The 21,423-nt window shown below is 34.4% G+C and overlaps 1 protein-coding gene across 2 annotated transcripts in view; it reads right to left on the reverse strand.

Annotated features, from left to right (window-relative positions):
• RIT2 (Ras like without CAAX 2) overlaps window positions 1-21,423 on the reverse strand; it is a 374,546-nt gene that overhangs the window by 216,303 nt on the left and 136,820 nt on the right. For both annotated transcript variants that reach the window (XM_016933600.4, XM_016933601.4), the window contains exon 4: window positions 15,640-15,713. In XM_016933600.4, the coding sequence (XP_016789089.1) occupies window positions 15,640-15,713 (74 nt within the window). The remainder of the gene's footprint in view (window positions 1-15,639; window positions 15,714-21,423) is intronic.

Consider the following 21,423-nt stretch of genomic DNA (forward strand, 5'->3'; position numbering starts at 1 on the left):
GTCCTTCTCACTGGCTGCAGTTACTGGGATAAGAATGATGTCCATTCTGATTAGTATAGAAGCTTCAGGCAGCCACAAATTAGCTAATATGATAATACACTTCATACTAATGGGGCATAAACTAGGGGTGCTTTTGAAATTCCGGGGACAATGTTTTTAATAACAAAATGAGGAGATGAGGACAAGCTTGATAGGAATCTGTTGGGAAGAGGCAAAAGAATGATAAAATATAATATATAATTTGATCATGAAAAATACTAAAATGTCAGACCATGTCCAGACCATCGATACTGCCAAGCGCAACTCCTGAACATTTCCCCAAATCCTATCTCTACATCTGAAATGACTCTGGAACGTGCCCCCTCTGTCCATTCACAGAGCCAGGCTACCATCCTTTGCCTGAAATTCTGTAAAGGCCTTTTAATGATCTTCCTACATGTATTGTCTCCTTACAGTTCTTTCTCTATGCTATTCTAGGGTGAACATTTAAAAAGACAACCCCACTTTTATTACTCTCCATCAACGACATCTCATTACATATGTCAGTTTTCATGCCAACAATAGTTTTTATTTCCTCCCTTATCTGCCTCCTGAACTCAAGATCATGTCTTAAAGCCTTCATTGACCTTAACCCTCCATATTATGCAAGGTTCCCTATGCACAGTTGCAATTGGATAAAATAGTTCAGTTTTACATCTGTCTTTTGCACTAGACCACACTTCATGAAGGGACTCCATCTCTGCCTTGTTCCTACACTTCCTTGTGTCCAGCTTCATATGTAAACATTGTAGGCTTTTAATAAAAGTTTGCTGACTATATTAACTATTTCTATTGCTTACAAAATAATTTGAAGTCTTATTATTTGACATTTTAATTGCTAGAGCTAAAAACTGTAGGGACATTGCCAATATTAAAACAGTCATTTTAAGACAACAAAAATGCTTTTTTATAAGACTTCTTTAAAAATTAAGGTAAAATTTATTTACTGACTTCAGGAATTACAGTATATATAATAAGTTTAACAAGTACTATACTATCACTCTTAAATTCTACAATTAAACAGTTACATCTTCCACTCTAGATCCTAAACAGATACTAATTTTTAAAAGACAGTTTTCTCAGTTATTGAAAATTTTCATTTATCTTTCTCCTTTTTCAATTTACATGTTAAAAGACTTCCATTCAATCTTGAAATAAATGGAATGGAGGGCCCAGGCTAGTATGTTACTATTCTCCTAACAGGCTCTGGGGACCAGTCATTTGTCAGATTTAAGCCACTGTACTCCATTTAGACTAATTCATATGATAAAACTGTAGCATTAATAAAAGTTCATAATTTAATTGCACTATGAACCATTGCTTAGAGGCTTATCTGTCCCATAGAGGATCAACAGCCTGGTGAGAACATCATAGCTTATGTAAAATAATGCAGCCATTTATTATATGCCTAAACTTGAGATATTTCTGAGATGATGACTAGGGAGATGAACAGGCATGTGGAGAAGCCACGAGTTGGTATGTCTTAACTGAAGTAAACGTAGTATGGGTAAAATTCCAAGAAAAGATGAATGAGATTATGTATGCTACCAAACAAATACTGAGGTAAAAGAGGATATTTTTAAAAAGTAAATTATATCATCAATTACAAATAGTCAGAAATTTCAACTCTATAGATTAATTGAAATGTCTTAGCACTGTTCAAGCTTCACTCTTCTGTGGTAGATTCCCAAGGACACAGGATCTTCATAAAGGGCTACTTTTCTCGGCATCATCTTAGAAGAGAATTAAGGAATTGTCACAGAAGTCTATATTACCTAACATTATAAACATATTTTCACGGTCAAAACCTCTACAGAGCATGTAAACTTGAGAAGATTTGGAAGCAATTCTTTGAGGATTGAGGTCCTGACAATGTTTTTTTGTTTGTTTGTTTTTGTTTTTGTTTTTGAGATGGAGTCTCGCTCTGTCGCCAAGGTTGGAGTGAAGTGCAGTGGCACGATCTCAGCTCACCGCAACCTCTGCCTCCTGGGTTTAAGCAATTTTCCTGCCTCTGCCTCCTGAGTAGCTGGGATTACAGGTGTCCACCACCATATTCAGCTAATTTTTGTATTTTTAGTAGAGACGGGGTTTCACCATGTTGGCCAGGCTGGTATTGAACTCCTGACCTCAGGTGATCCACCCACTTCGGCCTCCCAAAGTGCTGGGATTACAGGCGTGAGCCACTGCACCCAGCCCTGCCAATGTTTTTAGCAGTACTCCTCAATGATCATGAGTCCAAGCTGAAGGTTGAAGTCAACAATATTTATAAGCTCTAAAGATATTTCCTAACTACATTTTGTTAACAGGACCTACATCAATAATGTAGGCTAGCATAAACGCAGCAAGATTATATACAGTTTGTTATCAGCAAATATATTGACTAGAATGTTTGTTTGCTTTTTTATGAAGAAGGTATACTCATCACTTCCTCAAGATAGGGGAAAAATTGTCTTCTTGTTACAAAACAAGCCTCTCAAAACATTATGTATTTGTATACTTTTAATCAATCACCTTTCTTCTAAGGTTTATTTTAATGGTTAATTATTTTGTTTTTTGCTTATTATTTATGTTTATAATGTTCCCTCTTGTGTCTTGGAGTGTCTACTTTGGAAAATTAAGGATGTGGTGGCACATTTCAAAACTATTATATCTGGGATAAACAGAGGGGAATTATTTTAAAAGTCATTCTGGCTTACAGGGTTCATACATAAAAGAATAAAATGTTGAAAATAATAAACGTTATAGTAACTATACACCCAGCTGATATGTATCTTCTGTAAAAGCAATCCAACAACTTCAGTTTTTTTCTGAAGTGACACAAATTCTACATTGTCCTTTCATCTCTGAGTTTAATAAATATCTGCTTAGAAATACTATTAAAGTTGTTAGCAGTTACTCCAGAAGTAGAGTTTTGACGAAGATTGGACAGCAAAGCTGGACAACTTATTGCAGGACGCATCAACTCAGGTTTAACACAGGAGTACTGAATTCCGAATATGATTACACTCAGACTGTGGACTCTTATCAAGACTCAGCTAGAGCTATTCAGCCAAGTTTACTCTAGTACTATCCTCTGATAACTGGCTTTCACTCGTAACCACACATTTCTCTGAACTAGAGTGTAAAATCAAGGTAGGAGTATACATGGCACCTACAGACCAAGTCAAGAGAACAGCTGTGTAGGTGTAAAATAATCACATTGATCCATTGTGAAGATGTGTGACCCCTATTAATGAGTTGACTTCATAGTTAAATTTTATAATCATATCCCTTGAGCCACTGGGTGTGTCGCTATTTAGGCTACATTTTCTATGGTCTCACCAGAGCCATATGAAAACAGCAATCATTTTTCTTTAACCACCACAACTACTAAGATGGAGTCATCTGGCATTCTAACATCAATTAGTGGAGCAACCTCCCAAAGTGGTATTCTCTCAGAGGAGAGTGAGAGTACGCATTTTCCATGGCACACTCCGTAGAGTCTTTATAAACATATTGATTCTGTTGACTTTCTGTACTTTAATGAGCAGATGATGTTTGGCTGCATCTCACCTGTCTCACCTATGTTTTGCCTATTTTTTATTGCTCCATAACACAACATCTTTTCTGTAAATTTCAGATGTGAGAATAAAGGAGAGAAATGTTTAGGGGTGAAAGCACCGGTAGCTACGTAAGCAGACTACTACCATACTTACACATGAAATCTAGCTGATATAAAATAGTCAACCATTCTACCAGAAAGAACTTTGGATTTCCTGGGATAGCAATTTTATTTTAAAATCAAAGTTGCATATCTGCAAATAAAAGTAATAGCACTTTGCATTTTACTATAAATGGAGCTTTTCTGTATTATAGCAGGACAATGAGAAAACAATTTTAAAAACGGGAAGAGGAAACCCATTTAAAATGATTTTAAAACTATTTTTATCCTTTGAGGGCATGAGTGTATAAGCCCATTAAAATATTGCTGATGAAAATGCATTTTTAATTCCCATTAGATAAGATTATATTTTAACTTTCATTTGAAACTTGAATTGATTCAAGATGAGAGAATAGCATTTTCGGATAATAAGCTGAAAGATCCTACATAACTGCCAGAACCACTCACAGACGTGTGTTTAGGGAATGAAAGTGTGTTTATCTGAGCAGGCTTTGAGAGTCAAACACCTTTGCTTCAAAGTAGAAAGCAGGATGCAAAATTTTTGGCTTAGGAGCCTGGCAGGAAAAATGTGTATTTTGATTTCTTAGTGATATCAAAGATACTTATTAGCTTAGTGGAGGGACTCCATTTAGTTTCAAACCGTCATTCTAAAATAGACCCCCTATTTCTGTGAGTAGTCTCTGAATGAGATTGTCATTATCATTTTCATTTGCATGAAATAGAACTCAGAATTCACAGGATGCTAGTATACAAATAAACTTAACAAATGGTCTGCAGGACAATCCTATATAAAGTGGCTCCTCATCAAATTCTATTGATCAGAAGACATTTTTAACCTACTTTTGAGGGCATTTAATGGCTCTGAGACAACATATTTTCCAACTCTTTTGGTCACAGTGTGTCTCCAGTTGCTCATTAAAGTCAAAATCAGCATGCTATTTACCTACCCATGTTGCAAGGAATAATCCACGTTCCTTGAATAGGAGCATTTAAGCATCTCTGCTGCCTAATTGCAGAATTGATTTCTAATGGAGAGGTTTGGTTCCCCAAATACCATCTTTTCCTGATTTTCAGATGAAATGCAACATATTTCTTTTCCAGGGCCTTTGAAGATTCTTAGGAATAAGAATATGTTTAATAGAAAATAGTCTTGAACCAGAAAAATCCAGGATATATTATTTTCTTCTGCAATTGATTGAAAATAGTTACTTAATTAAGAACCACCTGCAATATAGCTAGCAAGACCCCAGGCACAGACAGTGACATGGGAACATCCAGCATATCTGGAAATCCATGAGGGGTCAAGAAAATATTTAGAAGAAAATAACTGGAAAACTGGGTTCTTGAAACTCATTCAAGGCTTGAGGAATCCCTCTTACTCTTTGACTATCTTTCCAAAAGAATACTGAGAAAGTTTTAACATTATAATATTGCTATATTCATGGGAAAAAAGAAGGAAAAGTTTTTATAATAAGTTTCTTTGGCTTTGTCATCAAAATGTTGTGAAAGGAAAATAAATCCTGGCTGGGCATGGTGGCCTGTAATCCCTGTACTTTGCAAGGCCAAGGAGGGCTGATCGCTTGAGGTTAGGAGTTTGAAATCAGCCTGGTCAACATGGTGAAACCCCATCTCTACTAAAAAAAATTACAAAAATTAGCTGAACATGGTGGCAGGCACCCGTAATCCCAGCTACTAGGGAAGCTGGGACAGGAGAATCACTTGAACCCAGGAGGTGGAGGTTGCAGTGAGCTGATATTGCGCCACTGCACTCCAGCCTGGGCAACAGAGTGAGAATCTGTATTAAAAAATAATAACAGGCTGGGCATGATGACTCACACCTGTAATCCCAGCACTTTGGGAGGCCGAGGTGGGTGGATCAAGAGGTCAGGAGTTCGAGACCAGCCTGGCCAACATGGTGAAACCCCATCTCTACTAAAAATACAAAAAATTAGCTGGGTGTGGTGATGTGCACCTGTAATTTCAGCTACTTGGGAGGATGAGGCAGGATAATAGCTTAAACCTGGGAGGCGGAGGTTGCAGCGAGCCGAGATCGTGCCATTGCACTCCAGCCTGGGCGAAAGGCCGAGACATCATCTCAAAAAATAATAATAATAAATAAATATAATAATAAAAATAAAGTCAATCAATCAATCAATCTTCAGGCCTCAAAATCATTAAGCCAAAGGGAACAGTTAAACTGGGAACTGGGTCAGGCAAATCTTCCTCCCACTTTTGGTTCCTAAATAAGATAGCTACTAGATAAAAAGCTACATGCCTCCCCTGTATTTTGCCCACAAGGAAATTCCTAGTGAGCTCCAAGATTTTTACCCTAAAGTGTTTCTGTTAAAATTACACCATGGCAATGTAAATTGATAGCTTATCTTTACAGGTGCAGTCACTACTCCACCCCCACCTGACACAATACCTATTTGATTTTTCCCCTGCCCAATTTTGTCTATGTTATCTTATGTAAAAATGCAGAGTCACTACTGAGCCAGACCAAGGCATGAACGACTATGTTTTCCTACTCCCACATACATAAAAATTGTGTACTTCTCAATATCCTGCCCTTTTTCCTTTAAATTTGGAGCCTCAAAATCATCTTCAGAGAAAGGCATAAACCTGTCTCCAGGGTGTGCATCCTCAACTTTGGCAAATAAACCTCCTAAAATGATTTGTCTCATCATTTTTCCTGACTGACTATGTCCTATTCCTAGAAGACTTGTAATGGTAGGCATCACTATTCATGTGTTTTTCTTTTAATAGACTAGTAGTTTAGAGGTTGTGCGTATAAATATACTTCTTCAGCAATATTAAGCTTTTTGGGAGTAGCCCTCCTGATTTATCCTTCTCTGGTTACCATTTTGCTTGAGCAAAAACAGTTGATTCTCATTCTTAAAACTTAACTGAGAGCTACCTTAACAACACATTAATGACATTTTCTCTTAATCAACTGGTACATCTTGGCTATGTTGCAAATGTCATGAAGGCAGGAAAAACTGTTTAAATTTGTTTGAATCTGTCATAGCTATCAGTAATGTTCAGAGAACATGATCCATGTCCAATACTGAATAGTTCACTGTTAAATGAATGAACAAACCAGTTTTGAGGATGATAGAATGTTAGAGCACAAAATCCTTTAAATAACATTTAACTCTTTGTTTTAAGAATGGGAAGAAAGTGAATCATAGACACAAGAAATATTTCGTCTTACCTAATGCTACACATCCCATTTGAGTCAGATGTGAAAAAAAGAGGTCATATGATCTATATGCTTCATTCATTTTTATTAAGTTTTATTCTTAACTGTGCCTCTGCTTCATGATACAACTGTACTGTAGTTATGGCAAGCAGTATGGGCTAAACCTAATGTCCTCACTAATGTGATCATTCATATAGATACCAAATAGAATGCAATATTGTCATTCATTTATATAATCTAAATCCTTTCCCAATTGTTCAATATATGGACCATGTAAATCAAGGAAAAGCTGAAAATAAATACTCCTAATGTTTAGAATTAGGGAAGAAAAAACTTTTTGTGCAAAATATCATAAAGGATATAAAGAAATATAAAAATATAAAAATATGGTGGTAAACAAACATGTGTACTGATGGCTTTTTATTTTTTTTCCAGAATTCTTCCATGATTTTACCAACCTGAGTATTTGGTTCATTGCTCAAAGTTTCCAACTAGGTGTCTTTTAATTATATCACTGATATTGTCAAAAAGTGATACATGAATAGCAAGCACTACCACTCAGATAGTCCAGTCTTACTCACCTTCACAGAAACAGCTTTTAGAAGAGGTAATATAGCCACATCACTGTAGGATTTCAGAAATGATTCATGAGCATAATGCTAGGATCACTCCTGCTTTGTCATTTAGAAGCCACGTGACCTTGGATAAGCCACTTAACCTCTTCTGAGCCCCAGTGTCTTTATTAGTAAACTGAAGAGACTGAAATATGTGACCTCCTGAAGCTCCTTCTAATTTTTTATATTCATAATTATGGAAATTTTCATGGACATTAAGTAGAAACCTTTGTAAATTGACTTCAGAGTTTCTGCCGAGAACTATCCTTAGTGAAATTTCTGTTGGTACAGTGGCCCAGCAGCAATTATAGGATGCAAAGTTCTTTCATTGTCCAACACAAAAATGAAATGCTGAAGGAAATGCTTTGAATTAATGGTGACCAGTAAGCGAAAAATGAATGTTGAGAGATCATTGAATGACATTCTCTTTTTCGGCTATTTCTATTAAAAGTATACTTTAGAGAATCTTGGTAGTCATTTTATGTAGTACTTTTATGACAAATATATGTGTATTTTTTAATTTGGCAAATTTAGTATTGAAATTGTGAAGTTTCAGCTAAAAATATAAATGATAAATATAAATCTAAATATTCTACATATCACACTGATGAGCAATTAGGTTCATAAAGCATATTTTGATAAAAACATTCACTATGAGAGAAAGCTAAAGAGGTGATATGATAAAATATGTAGTAATGAAATTTGACATTTCTTTCTCCAGTTTTGAGTCTAAATTATTTCTCAATATGTACAAAAATGAAAGTGTAAGTTCTCCAAGGTCAGGGAATACCATGATTTTATTTCTTTTGTATCAATATGGAACAATCAATTGGGGCATTATAAATCTGTGTATGTTCAATGAATCATGTTGAGAATGTCAGATAGACACATATAGACATATATATATATATGATCTATATGCTTCGTTCATTTTTATTAAGTCTTATTCTTAACTGTGCCTCTGCTTCATGATACAACTGTACCGTAGTTATGGCAAGCAGTATGGGCTAAACCTAATGTCCTCACTAATGTGATCTTTCATATAGATACCAAATAGAATGCAATATTGTCATTAATTTATATAATCTAAATCCTTTCCCAATTGATCAATATATGCACCATGTAAATAAAGGAAAAGCTGAAAATAAATACTCCTAATGTTTAGAATTAGGGAAGAAAAAACTTTTTGTGCAAAATATCATAAAGGATATAAAGAAATATATCCTTTATGATATATTTCTATATATATATATCTATCTCCACATATAAGAGGAGACATAGTTGCCTCTTAAATACAGGGAAATACTAACAACACTGTGATTGGCTTCTATAAATCTTTTGTAAATCTTTCACAGTTGATGGTCTAGATAATTTTTTTTCCTGAGTCAATTCAGATATTTACCCTTAAAACATACTGTAGAAATGGTCATCTTGTAAAGGGTGGTTGTTGTTGTTTTGAGACAGAGTCTCGCTCTGTTGCCCAGGCTGGAGTGCAGTGGCGTGATCTCGGCTCACTGAAAGCTCCGCCTCCCGGGTTCACGCCATTCTCCTCCCTCAGCCTCCCGAGTAGCTGGCATTACAGATGCCCGCCACCACGCCTGGCTAATTTTTTTTTTTTTTTTTTGTATTTTTAGTAGAGACGGGGTTTCACCATGTTAGCCAGGATGGTCTCGATCTCCTGACCTCGTGATCTGCTCATCTCGGCCTCCCAAAGTGCTGGGATTACAGGCGTGAGCCACCGCACCTGGCCAAAAGTTTTTTCTAAAATTTCATACTTTGTGCCTTCTTTAGCAAAAAATCCAAATCATAATTCTTAATATATTGATAGTTTAATGGTGTTATTTATTAATATTATTATTATACCTAGCTGCTTGTGTTTAGAGCAAATGGTCCCAGACTTACATATTTATAAAATAATTTTTAAGTTTTATCTTACATTTTAAAATAATTTCATCTTTTTTCTATAAGTTGTCAATTTATTTTACTATTAAAATATTTGCTTCTAGCCAGTTTTAGTTCTTAAAATTTAGATAATCAGCATGTTATATCTGACACTAATATCAAATAGACTCAGAACGAGAACATGATAGTCTCCCTTGTCGTGAGAGAGTTTATAAACAATGTAAGAATTTTATTTTATGGATTTTCTTGACATTTGCTTGGGCTACTAAAATCATTTTTATTTGGTTTCTATTTTCTCGTCTTGTTCAGAACAGTGACTGGCTTTTCAACTATGCATGTTTAATCATAGTTGGTTTTATAGCCATGTACAGTACAGAGCCACTGTACTGGAGGAGAGCTACTAGCTTGTGGTTTGGATGACTATATAAATTAATTCAAACTGGAACACCTTTGAATGAAATTCAATGCTACTGTAAGAACTAACAAGCATTAATTGCTATACAGCAGGAGATACCAACTAGGAATGTCCCGGGAAAATCAGGATTCATGCCAATCCTATTTGCAGTAATGTTAATAATAAATTGTTTTCAAGTATCTCAGAGCCAAAACAATGGATCATAATGAACTTGGCCCATTTTCCCCAAGATCAAAGGGTATGCTTAGTTCTATCAGTTTGGGATGTGAGTATGGTTGTAAACATACTCTGTCTTCTCCTAGTTACAGCTGGACTAGCATTTGTTGATTCTCCTAATGACAATGCTTATAAAATCAGTTTGTACTTAAATATCTGGCTGTATTTTTTACTGTTCTTTTTCAAGTTTTCTTTTACCTTTTCCTCATATATTTCTGACTATATGGCAAATACTTCAGGTTAAGCCTTATTTCTAGAGTTTTTAAAAATGTGCCTCACTTCTAGATGGACTAGGTAATACCAGCATGGAGTGATTTAAGAAGTATGTGAACAGAATACACATTGTAAGATTATAGTAACAGGATACCTGTATTCGAGTCTAGTATTGGGTAGGCAGCAGTGAGGAGAAGTACATTGGAGGAGGTAGTAAAAGGAGGGTAGCAATCTCTCCACTTCCTCAGTGTCACATCCTAAGGATAATATATGAATTTGAAAGTTGGGAATGTTCTTAAAGCCTACCTTCCCATACCTTTTGATTTTGATGTTACAAAGCTTGCATCGACTCTTAGTAAGTTAGTTAGCATCCATCAAATAATCAAAACTATCAAAATGTAGTAAAAGTGGACAGGAGAGTTTGGACACATGTATTGATTCTAGAATATAATTAGTGAGGAAATGTCCTAAACATCATTCTAATAGAAGCTCTTGATTTGGAACTTTATTTCCAGTTTCAGAAAAATTCTAGCCCATTTTATTCTTCTGGACCTTAAAATATCCACAACCATTTGCAGAAAAATAGGATTCCTTAAAGAAGGGGTCATGCCCTTAAGTATTCTCTTTAAAGATAAGCCACAAACTGGGGAAGAAAGGAAAAAAATAAATTGTTTGTGGCTAAAAAGCAATTTAAGCTTTCAGAGAAGAATTATATAAAAATTAAGCTCGTAGTAATTCAGAAATCACAGGGCTTTATATCTGGAAGACACTTTAGAGATCAAGTCTAATTTATTCATTTCACAGATGAGTAAACTAGGTCGAGATTGGCTACAGGACTTGCTTGACTGCAGAGTTGGTTAGGAACTAAACCTAATACCAAACTACAACTGTTTCCCATTGTTCCAGAATGACTTAATCCAGGCCAAAGCCAGGTATGGGGCAAGACTTAGGTCATGGAATTGACTGGATATGTTAGCATTTCAAAAAAAAATAAATTGAAGGTATTTGCAGAATTAATTTTTTTGCTTCTAATAAGAATGAGGATTATTCAATACATTTATAATTAAAGTAAACTTATATATATTTTGCTAGAGTTTCACCTAAACTTATAATTATTTTTAAAATACTTTAATTTTTTATTTAGATCATTTAGATATCAAAGATAACCCAGTATCAAAATTTGTGCACTTCTACCATAGTATTTATTATAATTTGCTGCAATTTTTAATTTAGTGTACCTTCACTTCCCCAAACCTCAAGCATTTTGAAGACAGAGCCTCAATTTTATTTCACTATTTTCTTGATCTATTGCAGTTCTTGGTACACACTAAGTTATTCCATAAAAAAAGTGAAATAAGAAAGAGCTTGAGTGAAATGTAAATGGATTTTAGACATAGCTAGCTTAAGAATTTGCCGTACTACCTTAGATAAATCACATTACCTCTATGAGCCTTGCATTTTCCACGTATGTAATGAGTAATTTTTTTTTTCAGGAGATAGATCTGGAACCAATAGATGGAAACTATAAAGAAATTCTCAGCTCATTGTAAGAAAAACTCTTTCTAATAAGTAAAGTTTTCCAAAGCTGTGCTTGTTTGTTTCCTAAAACAGAATTCTTAACAAATGGAAGACATCAATCATAGCCTTAATGAGCATGTAGCAGAAGAGTTAAGTATTAAAAAAATTAAATGCTGGAAAGATGCTTAGGGTACAAGTTCTTTATAATCTGAGATTTGGTGATGCCATGGGATTATTGTGGCACTGCAAGATTATGTGTATAATAAGATGAAGTGCAGGACATGCTACCCCAAAATATGGTACCTTGGAAATGCAGAAAACCTCAAAAGCAGAAAGGTCTATCTGAACTTCTCTCACCCCTGCTCTTAGACCCTCATTGACAGGTATCCAGTCCTACACCCAGAGCAAAGGAATATTGCACAGAAATGCCAAAAAGAATTTTTGATCCTTTATGGTATGGTAATGATTTGGTTTATTACCATTAGCAATGGTAATGGTTTATTAATATTACGTTATATCCATTTTTATTCAATCACACTTCGCACTACTGTTCATTCTTAATCAAACCTGAGCAAAAAAATACACATTTTTTTCCTGGGTCTTTGAGTCTTCATTTTGGAAAGCTCCCACATCATGTAAAGCTTTGGTCAAATAAAGCATTATGCTTATCTATTGTTAATGTCTCTGTCTTTTGTTATAGGGTGTCAGCCATGAAGCTTGCAATGGGCAAGGAAAATATATCACTTGGTCTCTTTTACATTCACAATCATGAAACACATTGGGACTTGGCCTCCAGTATTGCCACCAAGAAAACACCCACTTTACTTGTTTGTATAACATTTTACTCAAATTCTAGGTGATGACATTAATAATAGCTTTTCTGTCTACTTCCTGGATTTGTTGTAAGGATAGTAAATTTCAACATACATTGAAAATTAATAGTACCAAAAGACAACAAGGTGATATTATTAAAAGAATTTCAATGGTGTTCTCTCCTGTTCCCTACAGGGAACATAAATTCTGTTAAAACAACTGTATAGACCACCTCCTGAATGGAAGGATTTAATAATGGTTTGAAAGCCAACATTTCATCATCTGTTTAGCCTGATGTACTCCTGACTATGTTTGGCTGCAGTTGAAACTAGCTTTAAAAAATTTTTATTGATGTGAACATTTAATAGCTTTATCTTTTTAATTGTATGTTTACCAGTTTCTCAGTATTACTAGAGCATAGAATTTCAGATTTATCTCTCATCACTTACCACTTCACCCACAATGAGGTAAGATTCTCCATCTCCAGCCATATGTAACTAAAAAATGTTCTATTAATATTCTGTATTGCTCAGCTATTGCCACAATAATGCTACAAGACAAACCACCTCAAACTTAGTGTCCTGAAGCAACTAGTGTTCATGATTTTTCTAGTTCACAAATCTGTGTGGTATCTGTAGCAGATCTGTTCCATATGTGGGTAGACTGGGCTTTCTTTCTTTCTTTGGGTTGGGTTTAGGTCTTTTCACAGGTTTTCTCAATCACTGAGGACAAAGGGCTATCTGCAGCATTCCCTTCTCTTGAGAAGTAGCACAAGTACACTTAGTGCTTCTAAAGATCTTGGACCAAGACTAGCAGATTGTCTCATCTGCCTGCATTCCACTGGACTAAGCAGTGACATAGCCAAGTCTACATCAATAGAAAGGAGAAATATATTGGCTATTCATCATTACATTGGCACCACACTGGGGACCAGGTAAGTCCATGTAAATATTGTAGACTGAATGAATATTCAATAAATGAAAATTTCACTTTCTACCAAAGCATAATTCTAGTTGAGTGTTTCCAACAACACAAATTTGCTATTTCCCAGAGCAGCCATTTTTTTTATTTGAGCATTTTAGTTGCTACAAACCCCCTATTATCATGAATAAAATTTAACCTACTCAATGTTCTTCCAATTAGATCTCTAGTTTCCACTGAAAAACAAGTACACTTCCTCTTAGATAAGATAGCCCTTTCAAATAATTGAAATAATTTTTCCATTGTATATATTCCCAGTGGCTTCAACAGTTCTAACCCCCATAAGTCCATTGTTCAAATGTTTCTAGAAGCAAATGCATCTGTTAATATATAGATTTCAAATAGTCTTCAAATAACTCATAAATATAGAAAGAGATGACCTATTTCTAGTTGCTTGTACACTATCAATATTCCAATTATGCAGTTTTTTTAAAAACAGTAACATAACGATGAGAAAATACAATGTTTTAAAATAATGAAAATAAGTACAAAGGGAAATAATATAATGAAGATTTGTGTATACATGATGTAGGTTTTCAACTTAATAATTTCCTACATTAGAACTCTAATAGAACATGAATCATTACATGTATAGTTAAAATCTACTTTGTATTTCCCCCCTTTCTTAACTTTTCCCCTTTCTCCCATAAGACGTAACGACTTGCTTAAATATTTTATAAAAATTTACCACATTCTAAGCCACAACCAAAAATTCTATATACATCAAATAATCAATCTTTTACAGACTACCTTATTTACATTTTGATCCAAAATCAATAAAAAAATATAAACAGGATGTGTATGTGAAACAATGTCTACTTTTGTATTGACTGTAGTATTCTGTTTAAGTTAAATGTGTTTACAAATCTTTTACAACTATACAGCCTTTTAATTGAATACCAGCAGAGGTGCATTAAAACTTTCTACTATATACAATTTTGAATTTGTAAATGATTTACAGTTCTCTTCATTTGCCTTAAATATTATAGATTAGAATTTTAGAATATTCTGACACTTCTAATTTAATAATACTTTTGCATAACATCTATTTGCCTTATATTAATACAGGTATACTTACTTTGAGTTTGGCTACTTTTGCCTACCTTTTTAATTTCTTATTTGATTTTCCATTTTTCTGTACCATTTGTCTCTTTTAACCCAAATATAGGGTGGTTTTATTCTTTTGTTCAATATGGTACTGACAATATTTGCCTATTTTAGGACAGAGAGATTTATTTATTTTGATATCTGATATTTTGATATGCGTATATTATATTATACCTCCTTGTTACCTTTTTATTCTTTCTTTTTTGTCTTATATTGTATTAACAACTTTTTTTTATTCTTCTCTTTTTCCCATGCTTGTATCAAATTATATGGTTTATATCTAGCACTTAATATATGAGTTTATATTTTTAACATAGTCATTTTGAAAGTATTAAGTTAAATAAAATATCCACCTTTCTTCAAAATATATCTAGGACATGGAGATGTTTTAAATCTTATACCTTTCCTCACGACTTACTTATAATTGTGATGTAGTATTTTAGTTCTATTTTTATATCACAAAATAATTACTTCTCTTTCTCTCCTCCTCCTTCATTTTCTTCTTCCCTACGGGTTTGCAAACTAACGTAGTAGACCATACTAAATCTTGGTTATGTCACTTATTCCATCAGGCTCCTTATCCTTAGTTCCATGAGCAGATTTGCTAAGCAGATCTTTCTTTATATTCACCTAAAATTCTCCAATAGAAATTATCACATTAGGATCTATGTCAGAGTTTTGTGCAAACCTGAGGAAAAAAAATAAAGTATTTTCAAATTTTATAATTTAATTGGCAATATAACACCTACATGGACTCTTTTATTTTTAGAAAATTGAGGGAATTTGGAAATATTCTGGTTGGTAATTTTGATTCTTTTTAAATTTAATTGCTGATTGTTATCACAAATTTGTTCTTCTTCTGCTTGAATAAAGTCATCTTCTCCTTTGTGGTAAATATATTTGAAGCTAAAGCATAAAATAAACTCAGAGATTGGAGAGGTTTAAGAACATCGCCTACCTGGCCAGCAGTGTCCAAGATGTCCAAGTAAGCTGGCTCATTGTCAATCCTGACCTGGGTCTTATAAGCATCTTCTGAAAAACACAAGACAACATTTACATTTAAATGTGACAGGAAAGGCATTATTAATTTTTAGATTTCATATAGAAGAATTTCTAAGTAAGTTACTAAGATAATCAGAAGTATTCCTCAAATAATGTATATAGATTGAAAAATGATGTAACTCAGGAAAATATAGGAGAAAGTGTTTCTGCTTATGGTGAAACCAAGTAGATTTCTCTTTCATCAGGAAAATTTTGCGATCTGAGGTGCCCTAGTGATGTTACCTAGAGAAAAACATGGAACAAATGTTATTCGTTCTTTCCTAACAATGCAGGGCAAAATTGCATCCTATCACCTTAATGGTAAAGTCCTGAAAGCTTTTATTAGACGATCAGGAGTAAGACAAGATTCCCTGCTCTCACCTCCCTTATTTAACATAGTACTAGAAGTCATAGCCAGAACAATTAGGCAAGAAGAAAAAATAAAATCATCCCAATTGGAAAAGGAGTAAAATTATCTCTGTTCACAGACAACATGATCTTATATGTAGAACCCTAAAGATTACATACATGCAAACCCTAAATGAATTCAGCAAAGTTGTAGAATATAAAGTCAACAAGCAAAAATAAGATATGTTTCTATCAACTAATAATAACGTGAAGAGAAAATTAAGAAATCAATTTCATTTATAATGGCATCAAAATTAATGAAATACTTAGAATTAACAAAGGATGTGAAGACTTCTACATTGAAAATGGTAAAATGTTGCTGAGAGAAATTAAAGAAGGCACAAAATATTGAAAGACATTTGATATTTATGGACTGAAAGATTGTTAAAATGTCATACCTGCCAAAGGAATCTGCAGAGTTAATGCTGAGTTAAATGGTAATTCTGTTTTTTTGTTATTTGAGAAATTACCACACCACTTTCCACAATGGCTGAACTGATTTTCACTCCCAGCAGCAGTGTATAAGCATTCCCTTTTATCTGCAACCTCACTGGCATCTGCTATTTTTTTGACTTTTAAATGGCCACTCTGACTAGTGTGAGATGGTATCTCATTGTGTTTTTTATTTGTATTTCTCTACTGATTAGTGATGGTGACATAAAGAGATGTAGAATTTTATCAAAAGACTTTTCTGCATCTATTGAGATAAATAACCATGTGGATTTTGTTTTTAGTTCCATTTATACAATGAATCACACTTATTGATTTGTATATGGTGAGCCAAACTTGTATCCCAGGGATGAGGCCTACTTGATCATGATGGATTAGCTTTTTGATGTGCTGCTGGATTTAGTTTGCTAGTATGTTGTTGAGGAATTTTGCATATGGATGAACAAACCATGGCTGAGAGTGTGGGATGTAGGTCATGGGCTGCTTTATAGTACACAGCCAGGACCAAGGTCAGTGGGCCTGTTACTCAAGACAGAGAGGACCCTGAGCAGATAGTGATGATGGCAAGGTTAAGGCCAAATTTTAATATAGCTGAGTCCACAGGGAGATGAGGTTGTCTTTGGGTCTGTAGTTGGGACAACAGTAAGTGAGCCTGCCACCTGGATTTTGGCCTGCCTTCTGAAAATCTTCATCCTTGGTCTGGGGCTCCACTACAGTTTCACAACTTCCTGCCTAGATTCCCAAGCTCCCACCATGTTCCCTCAAAGCCATTTGTGAATGGCTGTCAAATTATTGTTGCTACGGGGGAATATGAGTGGGAGATCTCCTATTCTGCCATCTTGCTGCCATCATGTACCCCAATTCAAGATCTTTCTTCTATTTTAATGTAAGCATCTACAGCTAGACATTTCCATTTTAACACTGCTTTTGCTATATCCCATCAGTTTTAGAATGCTGTGTTTTCATTTTCATGCATGTCTGACTATTTTCTAATTTCCCTTGAGATTTCTTCTTGAACTCATTGGTAGTTTGAGAATTGGTTGTTTAATTTCCACATGTTGTAAATCTTTCAGTTTTCTTTCAATTGTTGGTTTCTAGTTTTATTCCATTGTGACTGGAAAAGATACTTTGTATGATTTGAATATTACTTCCTACTTATACTTGAAAGATAAAGAAATGCTTCCTGGGAGAAGTAGCACCTAAATTGAGTAGGAGGGGTTAAGAGAAAGTGAAGCAAGAGAGAAAAGGAAAAAAAGAAAAAAAGAAAACCAGAATCCCATATGTTGAAAAGAGTATGGAACAACAACAATAAAAACTTAGACAATTTCAGTGTTCCTAAATCCTAGAGTTTAGAGGAGAAATGTTGATGAAATGTAAGAGATAAATAAGATTAACTTATGAATATATTTAAAAGAGTCATGTATTTGAATGAGGTATCTGAAGTCAGACTGCCTGGGTGTAAACCCTGGTTCCAGCATTACTAGCAGTCTGATTTTAGGAAAATCACTTGACCTCTCTAAAAGGTAGATGTCTCATTTGTAAAGGTAACAATTATTTGTGTTTGGGTCATGGAGTTGTTACAAGGATTAAATGATACAAGATGAGGAAGTCACCTTATATTTTGTATGTAATAAATACAAGAGTGTCTTGCATGTTAAAAAACTAATAAAGGATGAATATGTTCATTATTATTAAGAAACGTGGAGTTCATTATAATGTCATCTTCACATGTGCATTTTAGAATGCTCGCTCTGGCTGAAATGTGGTGAGTGAATTGCAAGACGGAAGACTAGAGGCACAGAAAGAAGATTAAGTAAATATGTAGTAATTCAAGTGAGAAATAATGTACAAGATAATGGCATTAGGGTTGGAGGAAAGTTGACAGATTTGCAAGATGTTTAGAAGGTAGAAACTATAGCACTTAGTGACTAATCGTATGAGACAACAAGAAGGAGGAAGGTAGAAGAGAAACTCTCAGATTTCTTGCATTTGAAGCTGGGCAGATGGGTATGACATTTCCTGAAAGAGGGGAGGCAGAAGGATAACCACAGGTTTAATTTTAGAAACGTTGACTTTGCCATGTCTGTGGCTCATTCAAGTGAAGACAATAAAGAAACAGTTTTCTAGGCCTGAAGCTCTGGATAAAGCTCTAAGTCTCTTCTTTCATTGTATTCATTTATGGTATTATTCATGCCAACCTTATTCTACATATCTCAGCCTGTTAAATATCTATACTTCTGTAAAACACAGTTTTACACATTATCTGTAAAACACAGCTGGAGCTCCTGAAACTGGAAGTCATAAACTCCTAGAGTCTGGCTGCAATCTACATTTTGTTTTATGTAGCATTTATATTATAAGCAAAGAGCAAACTGAATCACTGCTAAAAGCTTTTAAAACATCATCGGATTTTGGCACAACTCAATAATTATTCATACTGTTGATTGTGAGCCACAAGTAAACAAATGAATTATTTTCAGAAACTGTTGCTGTAGAAAGTAGTAATGATCAACCATAGGAGGCATTTTTCCAATGTATAACGGTGAGTAACTCTCACAAATCAGATTATTGCTAGCTGCCGGAGCTATGAAGACACACAAAAACACACATGGGCACATACAATCATAGTCTTTACTCTCAAGGGGTTTGTAAAATAATGGTGGGAGACATACATATAAACACACATATACAATGGGATGTTAAAATCACAAAATGTATAAAAGCATAAATGCCACTTAAAGGAAATTCATTTCTTATGACTGTGCTCCAGAAGGCAGAAGTTGTGGAAAGTATGACTTGCAGGGTGCTCCATCTAGTATGATTTTAGCAACTCTCAGCCATTCTAAATGTATTCAGCATATGGCCAACCATACAATTTTTCTATTTTCTATTCCACTGCTCTTTGTACATTCACTGATATTCCTGTCCCAAAAGAGAAATCTTGTGGAATCACTTGCAATTTATTTGAAGATGCATGGGGTTGTTTTTCAATTTCACAGGGAAATAAGAATGGTTACTCTGAAAAGGGCTCTGTGACCCAAGGATTATAAGTGAATCTTTCGGATTTCGTGTTTGTTTATTTAAACTCAAAGCCCCAAAGAAGAGCCTGCTGAGGCCAGGGGCACGCTGAGTAATCTAGGCGAGAACTCCTCTGTGTGATTATCTGAGCTCTAGATAAGCCCAGCACATGAAACGTATATCAAATAAAAGCTTCTCTTGGGATCAGAAAACCCCTTCAAAGGGACTTGATGAGAATTGGCTAGAAACTAAAGCCAGACCTTTTATCCACGGCTTTTTTTTTTTTCTCTCTCTTTTAAAAAGTGTCTATCAGAGTACACATTTCATTGTGGGGAATCTAGGTCACCTGCCTGGCCTCCATAGAAACTAATCCTTTTCATTTCCTCCCCATAAACAATCTTTCTGTTTCCATTCATTCACTCCCTTTGAGACCACCCATGCAGAAATACACTGTCAGAAATACTCTCTTGAATGCATATAAACACTTCCCTGAATTTCAATCATCTGCCTATAGACCCAATCCTGAAGTGAACTCATTTATCTTCCCAAGCATGAGGCCAAATGTATACAAAGCTTTATCAGGCAGAAATGGTAGCAGCTGCCTGCTATATCATTTGTGCAGAAAAGCACACGGGGACTGCATTCTTGGAGGCATCTACTACCTTAAAATTTATCTCAACGTACTAATGTTTAATTTGAGATCATTGCTTCTCAGGATATATCTTCTCCACTGTCCCTCTTCAGCAGAATTGCATAAGAAGAAATCACTAAAGACCTATATTAAAGCCTCAAATCTATCACTAAATATCTGTTATTGGTTGGCCATGAAACCTTATTTGTAAGATGGCGATAATAGTAACACTAGTCAACGCATGGGAGTTCTATAAGGATCAACAAAAGTAGCATATAAGACAGTGCTTTTGAAAAAAGAAAGCAAAATTCAAACTCAAGGAATATTATGTTATGAGTCTTATTTAGTACTGCTTCAAATTAGCCATGAAACTAAATTAAAACTAAATTATTTCTGCTATTTATATTTACCCATGTGGAAATGTTTTTCCCAAGTAAATCATAAACATGTTGACAAGATATGTTTGCAATAATAACTAGAAATATAAAGTTTTTGATTAATTAAAAAGCATAAGGTATTCTGGATAATTTTCCCAAAGCAGCTAATGTATTTTTTTCAGAATAAACATATTCATTTACATAATTTTAAAATATTTTAGTTGCAAATATAAAGTTAGGATAATATAAGACCACCAAAATATATAACTAAGAAAAAATATCAGAAATTTAATGGTAAATTTTCATTAAATGATTTTCAAATATCTTAAGATGATTGAATACTTCTTACATGGTTTACCTCATAATCTGAAATATGTAATTCATATTACAATGAAGCTATTTTTCTATAACTCCAAGCTATTATACACCTCCAAGATATTAATCACTGACCCAAATTTTTTAAAGGCAATAAATAGTACAAAGTCTCATAGAATCTATTCATAAGATCTTTCTCAAAGGATTACTTGAATAAATCATCTCAATTGTAGGTACATATGTGTGTCTGTGTGTACAGAGCAGAAGTATCTTGCAACGTACTGTGCTGGACACTTTTTCTTGACCAAAATGTTAAATCCTGGATGAATCAGCATTGATACAAATCTAATGTATGTATCAATATATTGATCAATAAAGGGTTCAATATATATTTGAGTATGTAATAGGTGCTGCACACTCAGATGGCAATACAGTCTATACAACTGAAAAAGCCAGGTGGTTTCCACCCACATTGAATTTATAATCTTGTGGGAATACATAA

This window comes from Pan troglodytes, chromosome 17 (genome assembly GCF_028858775.2).
Source record: "Pan troglodytes isolate AG18354 chromosome 17, NHGRI_mPanTro3-v2.0_pri, whole genome shotgun sequence".
Classification (NCBI taxonomy): domain Eukaryota; kingdom Metazoa; phylum Chordata; class Mammalia; order Primates; family Hominidae; genus Pan; species Pan troglodytes.